Raw genomic sequence first — 7,500 nt, forward strand, 5'->3', positions numbered from 1 at the left:
TAGTTTTTATCTGACTTATATTTCCTTGATAGCTTTGTAGATATTTTTAGGGGGTCATCTTACATGAGGATTCGGTTCCTCTCTGATGGCCGCCTTTTTGTATTGATTATTACAAATAAAGTTGTTATAAATAAATAAGAAGAAATGTCTTCATCGCACAAAATGAGTGGAAGTGCTACTATGATCAAATTTTTATCCCTCCAATTTTTAGGTTTATCACATAGAATACCAGGAAAGATTAAAAAGGCTGTTTACTGTTTGGAAATATCTGCATTGGGTTGAAAAGTGTGTAAATATGCAAATGAGAGGACCGATGACGTCAACTCAACCCAATATAAAATCAAGTATATAAATAGAGCTATCTCAGTCAATTTGCAGCAGCTAGAGACCATTGAAACTTGTTGGGCTAATAGTTCTGCAGGCAACACACCTACGACTACAAAGAAATTGGTTTCCATGGTAAATCACTCATTTCCAGTCCCCTCCAACCTGATTTCAATATTTTTGGTGATCTTAAGCTAGAAAAACATTTAAAATTTAACGGGGCCACAAGCTTGACCTAGCAATTTCATATGCTTGCAGGATCATGCAAATGAGGCACCATTGGCAAATTTGTATCAAAATAGAATGCCAAAGGTGGCCCGCAAAGCCTTTAATATCAGGGAGGTCTGGAACCCAGTGTGTTGCCATGGCAACACAAATGGTATGCTCATATTGTGGAGCAAATCTACTAGAATCTTACTGCAAAGAATCAAGTATTTCTGATACAAATTGGCTGAGATATAAATTCAGGTGAGTTTATGACGTCATCACTTGGCTAATTTCGATTTTTTAAACTTGAATATCTCTGAAAATAGTAAACAGCATTCTTCTTCTTGTACAGACTACATGTTTGTGTTTGAACCTTTATTAGGACTCCCGAGGGACATGCTTCTTGGGGAATGTTTTTGAAACCGTTCAAAAAAACCGCAACCCAACACCGCCCCACTCACACTGGAGTAGCATACACTACTTAAGGGTTTAAATTTAATGTATGTACATTGTAATGTAATTGTGATTAATAAAAAAACCAAGACGCTTGGTGGTGTTTATGTGGAATGCTGTTTTTTGCGTAAAATGTGTAAAGTCTGTTGCAGATGTCACTGATCCCTGAAGCCGACTGAGAGTCACAAGGGAGGGGTAGGAAGGTTAAGTGTGACGAGAATCTAACATTTCCTTTGCAACCTCTAGCGTTTTCATGAATCAATCTTACTTGCATGCGCTCACATTCAATAAAAGCAATTCTAGCTACATTTAGGAATTCAAACAATGCACGGGATTTGCGAAAGTAGAGAATCAAGCTAAGAGTTTTCTTATAGGCATGTGGCTAATTACAATATCTGACTACAATGAAACCCACACTCAAGCGAATTTTAAACGTGGTCTGCCACAGGCATCCCACGTAATTAACAATAACTTTTTACCTGTGCTCCCTTTTGGCCTTCAGAACCATCACTGCCAGGATTTCCCTAGATTTGGGAACAAAAATCTAATGTAAAAATGCATTGCTCAAAAGAACTATTTTTCAGTCAAATGCTTGCCATATTGACTACCAAATGAAATTTCAGCCTAGTACAGAAAGACAAAACACTTAGATTAATTAATATACTGGCAAAAAAGGGATGCAAATAAATAACAACCTCTTACTAAGCAAACCAGAGGACCACACTGGAAAATGTTGGCCCAATGTCGTGGCAGTATGTGCATATTCCATGCAAAAATGACTGGGGGGCAATATTCCACAAAATGATTCCGCAGTATGATCCCAAGCAAGTGAAGTCAGTAGGTTGTTTATTAAATGGCATTGTTTCTTTGAGTGATCAGACACTTCTCCGCTTGGTAAATGTGACCCTCTTTGGGAAAAACGGGCTTAATGAAATTTGCGTTAAAATGGGTTTCAACGCATTTTGAATGCATTACAATGCATTCCAATGTTGACCAATGAATCGTAATGCACGTACGTTTCCCATGGATCGTTGGCAGTTTTGTTCAATGTTTCATAATGATTTTCCAACGTTTTTCAACACATTGGCAACGTTTCCAAACATTCTAATTCCAATGGCATTTCCACTATGACCTGGTAATTATAAACATTAACACGTCTGTACATTGAAAATACACCGCGTTTTGTTTTGGGGCAATTTCGGAATACCTTGCCACTTCCTAAGCAAATTAGCAGTCATGTTGCTTTTTTCAGCAATTATGACAAACACATTAATTTTAAAAACAAAGTCCCGATTTTAGGTAGATTTTTTTTAAATCAAAGATGACAACAACAGCATTAATTCAGTGCATCCATTACTTCATTAGCTACTGTAGTTGCAAAGTAAAATACAGCAAATTATTATTTTCATCCAAAGAAATGTAGCATTTCAAGTTGTTTTCAATGCTCAAGTATTGATACATTCAAAGCGGTGTGTTCATACGAGAGTTGAAATTTGGTAAGTTCAGCATCATTTAATTCTGCGTTTGTGCAGGATGGGTCTTCAATCTTTGGTCTTCGTTTTTGGGATCTAGTTATTTCAGCTTGAAATCCGTCCAAAACTCGCAGCGCTCAACCTCAAATAATATCGAAAACTCCAGCATTGGTAGCACAAGGATGCATAGCAGGATTTTTTGTGTACCGGCTTGCAGCTGTCACGCCATGTGCACCTCTCTGATTGGATGATGATTCCTTATTAGCCAATCACAGAAGAGCAAATGTTGTGACGACTGCAAACCGGCACACCAAAATCTCTGATTGGATGATGAATCCTTATTAGCCAATCACAAAAGAGCAAACGTTGTGACGACTGCAAACCGGCACACCAAAATCCAGCTACGCTTCCTTCCTGCATTTTAAAAATATTATTTGAGGTCCAGCGCTTCGAGTTTTGGACGGATTTCAGATATAATGGCATGAGAGGAAACCTCTGGAAACCTCTGGGTTTCAGCTTGCTTGGTGCGTGATTTGAAACCTGTACAATGGGAATTTTTTAGTGAAATCAGCTTGGTGCTGGAGCGATCTGAAATCGAGCTTTCCAACCTTGTCTTTCTATTTGTACGCAGAGGTGAATGTCCAACAAAGGGCTTGAAATTGCGACTCACTGGTCGCCAATGCGACCAAAATTGAGGACTGGCGACTAGATTTTCAGCACTAGTCGCCAGCTGGCGAATCACGTTTTGTCTGATAATCCAGGATAAATGGCAGACAACTGTTGTATTTGAATCTTTATATGATGAAACTGTTCGGAACTGGTAGCTAGAACACGACTCACCTTTCTCTCCCCATTAAAATAATGTATAAATACTACAAGAAAACCGTTTTCTCACATTGTTAATTAATAGCACAAATGTACTGCGATACTTCGATCACCACATTTACTAGGCACCATATTGTTTCAGCGGGTTCATGGGATCGTAGATGCAATTAAACACCGTATGCTTCTTGCTGGTTACCGTGAATTTTGCGCCCGGAAGATTCATTAAAAGATTTTGTTTTTTGTACTACTTAATAATAATTATGACTTTCCTTGCATGCAAAGTTGGCGACCAATTTTATGATCTGGCGACCAAATTTTCCCCCATTAGTCACCAGCTGGCACCTGAGCGAAAAAGTTAATTTCAAGCCAAGCAACACAAACCCTTCATTTTTCTCGGTCTTTTTAATTTTTTAAAAAGTGCTCTACTAATTCTGTTAAGTTGTAGAAGGACACGGCTGAAATTCTACTCTTGAAAATCAATCGTCATTGACATTGTTGGAATGTTTTGTGGATGTATCCTAATGATGATTATCAACATTTGTCAACGTTTTCTGAATGTTTTGAAATGATTTTTCAATGGCATTGAATGTTTTCTATTTCCGTTGAGGAACATTGCAAAGGTTTCAGAATGCATTGAGAATGTTTTTGAATGCATTTCAACGTTCCCAAATGTGTTGCACTGAAAAACAGCTCGACGCAATTTTCATTAAGCCTGGTTTTCCCAAAGAGGGTCACAAATGTTCATAATCTTTGTCTTCCATTAGCAAATCTTTACATGAAAATTAATTTTGGCTTGCTAGAATTACATGTACTGTTGTGATAAAAAAATTAAATTCCGCGTTTTTAAAAACTTTTCGTGTTTCACTCTACCTGAATTTCCTGGGAGAGAGAAAAAATACGGAAGTAGACCGTTTCCACAGTAATGGCCTGCAGTGTAAAATCCTGACCGAACACTGGCCAATCGGAGTGCTCCATATAATAATTGCAATTATTGCTGGGCTTAAGATAACATTATTCTTTCAATTAAATACCTGCTGCATTGAACAGTATATGAGATTTGAGCTTGGTTATGTTATAATATACATGTACATGTACATGTATGTATAATTTATCAAAATTATTCAAGTGGGAAAGAAAATTAATAAAATTATTTTATCAATAGTTCACAACTTACATCAGTACCAGGATCTCCCTGAGGGCCTTGCCCACCTCTTCTTCCTTGCAAACCCTGGCCAATGTGAAGAAAGAAATTAATTTCAGAAGCAATCAGCAAGTCTCACTGGTTGAATCACTGTTAAATCCTTGCAATAACTTGCTTATTGAAGGATTGTGACCAATAGTTTGGTGATAATCCCTAGTAAACAGGGCAAGGTTTAAGATTCAATCCTTATTTACAAGTGGGAACAGTGGTTGACTCTTAAGTTGTCACACATTCAAGTGAACCTTTTCACCCAACCTCAGAATTCCTTAGAATACCTCAGACTTGCGAATTGTACAATAATACAGCTGTATGTCCTTTGCTTGTAGCTGAGGCATTTTTTCAAGGCAGCCTGTATACTAGATCTAAATAAACTCTGACCTGTTTTCCTTGTTCTCCTGCTACTCCTGGGTCCCCTGTGGATCCTTTCTCACCAGGAGATCCTGGTACTCCAGTGGGTCCTGGCACACCAGGGGGTCCCTAGGAATCGTAATGAGAAGTTCAGAATTACATGACATGTAAGAAAAAAATAATGAGTCATGATTACTTCTATTAGAGGAAGCATTCATCAAGGTCATGAAACCTTCAGTGAAAATTCAAGAGACCAACAGTGTGCATTTTTTTCACTTGCATCCTCTGATTTAGTCTCTTCATGGACGCAAACAAATATTGATGACATCTTACAGTGTATGCCATGGATATCGCATGAACGATACAATGAAACTGGTGGTTTTGAACTGTAGGGATTCGTTAAGAAATTTTATGCTACTTACTCGGAAGGTTTTTGTGCTAGTGATATTTAAAAACAGTTAAATTTTTGCAGTGATCAATAAGATTTCTTTTTCAATTGTGCAACAATATAATATGTGATTGTACAAAAAAATGAGCAAAACAAGAACAAAAGATGACTTACATAATTTGGCCTTGCGCACGGTATTGGTTGTCAAATGCTTATTACCGACAATACCCGACTTTTAGCTGTTATTTTTTGCTACAAAGTATTTATCTGGAATAATACCGGAAAAAAAGCTTTTCTATTGTCTGCTGTTTATTTTGTTACTTTCCTTGCGTTTATTTTGCTTTATTAGCGCACAGCACCAAGACAAAATTGGGTGGAATCGGGAATTTTTTCATTGGGCATGTTACATTTTGATCTGAAACATCGCACTTTTAATATCGTTTCTATCGTTTGTATCCCTTTAAACTCTCTATCGTTCGTTAGGTTCGCGGCAGCTATTGTTTGAAAGAAAGGACAAAAAAAGATTTAAAGCATTTTGCGGGTTTCAAGGGTTTAGAGCCTTTCAAAGTTTGTACTTTGCGTGAGAGAATTAAGTCACGTATTGAGTAAAAATTGTCACATGCTAGCTGCAACCAAACTTTGTTCAGTGAAGCAGAACGAGGTAACTGTTTTGTTTGTGCGTATTTCACTGCTTTGCAATTTTCAAAAGTGGAATTTTAACATGTACATGTATTTTGGGCTATCTACAAAGGAAAAATGAAGGAAACCATTGGCAAGTGTTTTACAAACCACCGAAACGATTCAAACCAAACCAGAGATCAAACCATTTGAACGCTAAGCAAACTGTAAATTTCTTTTTGGCGTGATGGTTAAAATTTTAGTGCAAAAACTAGTTGCGTAACACTAGTTCTGCCTCTACAACTCTAAAAGTACTGATTGTCTGTGGATGAACATGTTCACTGCTGTTTTTCTCGCTGATTTGAAGTGCAGGTTTTTTCTTTTGCCCTTAATTGAAAACAGAAAGTTATTTTGAAGCTTCCTTTTTACCAGCTAAATGCACATGAAATTTACTTTTCATCTCTGTTTTCTGATTATTACAGTTTCCTTGTAATTTTAAAATCAAGCCCTTAATTTAGCATTACATTTTTTGTAATGGCCTTGAACACCAATACCGTGCACAAGGCCATTTCAAAGGGTCAAGCGACATGCACCTAATGCCTACAAATGCGGACTTCACAAAGTACCCGTAAATCTCACTAAGCCGGGACCTTCTCTAGAACACGTTCCTGCAGATGAGAATGTGTTCTAGAGAACAGGTCATAGAGAATATGTTTGTTCCACATTCGTCCTGCCCCCGTTCAGTATCCGTTCTGTTGCTCCTTCATTACTCGTTCAAGTTTCGTTCTGATCATGTTTGTGAACGCGTTCCCTGTTAGGTTAATTCTGAGTGGTACTGTAGACATACGTTTAGTATACCAAAACTATTTTACAGTTAGAATTGTAAGATTTTTGAAAAAAATCTCAATGTTGATGAATTTGTAAAAAGGATCTTTCTTCAATGGAAACTTGAAAATTGTACGTGGCTTCCTGTAATTCTGTTTTCACTTATAAATCTTGAAAGTGAAGGTAAACTATTTGTAACATACATGTAAGGGGGATTCAAACATGCACTCACTTTTCATTGAGAGCTCCTAGTAAATAATATTATTCTTGAGTTAAGTACTAGATTTTTCTCACCGGTTGTCCACGAATTCCTACTTTTCCATTTTGTCCCATAACACCCTATTACAGAGTAGAACAAAAACAAGAATTCATCACCTGAATCAAGCATTAGCTTGCATTCAATACTTTAAAGGTTGTGCCGCAGAATGCCTTTGAAGACTTCTGATGCAATAGTAAATTAAATTAAATTAATAATAATAATAATAATAATAATAATAATAATTCTTGACCTTCTGTGAACAGAACAACCTGTGACTGTATTTAAACACTGCAAGCGTTAACACTGCTTAGCCTTGGCCCAGACTTGGGGCTTAGAAAGTAAGCGTCTTCTGGAGCATGAGAGTGGTGGGTGCATACCAATGACTGTGGAGGCCTGCATTACTCCCAACACATCCAGAATCCCAAGATCTAAAAAAAAAAAACAGCCAACCAGAGACCACACCCGAATAACCATCCACCAATGGCATAATCTTTGTCAACACCCCATGCATTTTCCTGATTTCCTTTACCAGAGTAGAGTAGTTGGTGACTTTTTCATTCTCTTTATTCACTATGTTCCT

At 37.3% G+C, this 7,500-nt stretch overlaps 2 protein-coding genes across 2 annotated transcripts in view; both read right to left on the bottom strand.

Annotated features, from left to right (window-relative positions):
* The window catches only part of LOC138044306 (collagen alpha-1(III) chain-like), a 68,092-nt gene that overhangs the window by 55,683 nt on the left and 4,909 nt on the right, over positions 1–7,500 (bottom strand). Inside the window, exons 3-6 of the mRNA XM_068890896.1 lie at positions 6,956–7,000; positions 4,861–4,959; positions 4,456–4,509; positions 1,464–1,508 (exon numbers count right to left, since the gene is read on the bottom strand). Coding sequence (XP_068746997.1) covers positions 1,464–1,508; positions 4,456–4,509; positions 4,861–4,959; positions 6,956–6,994 — 237 coding nt within the window. The 5' untranslated portion in view covers positions 6,995–7,000. The remainder of the gene's footprint in view (positions 1–1,463; positions 1,509–4,455; positions 4,510–4,860; positions 4,960–6,955; positions 7,001–7,500) is intronic.
* Positions 7,319–7,500, bottom strand: part of LOC138015046 (collagen alpha-1(I) chain-like) — a 46,766-nt gene continuing 46,584 nt past the window's right edge. The window contains exon 23 of the mRNA XM_068861949.1: positions 7,319–7,348. Coding sequence (XP_068718050.1) covers positions 7,319–7,348 — 30 coding nt within the window. The remainder of the gene's footprint in view (positions 7,349–7,500) is intronic.

This window comes from Montipora capricornis, chromosome 1 (assembly GCF_036669925.1).
Source record: "Montipora capricornis isolate CH-2021 chromosome 1, ASM3666992v2, whole genome shotgun sequence".
NCBI classification, from domain to species: Eukaryota; Metazoa; Cnidaria; class Anthozoa; order Scleractinia; family Acroporidae; genus Montipora; species Montipora capricornis.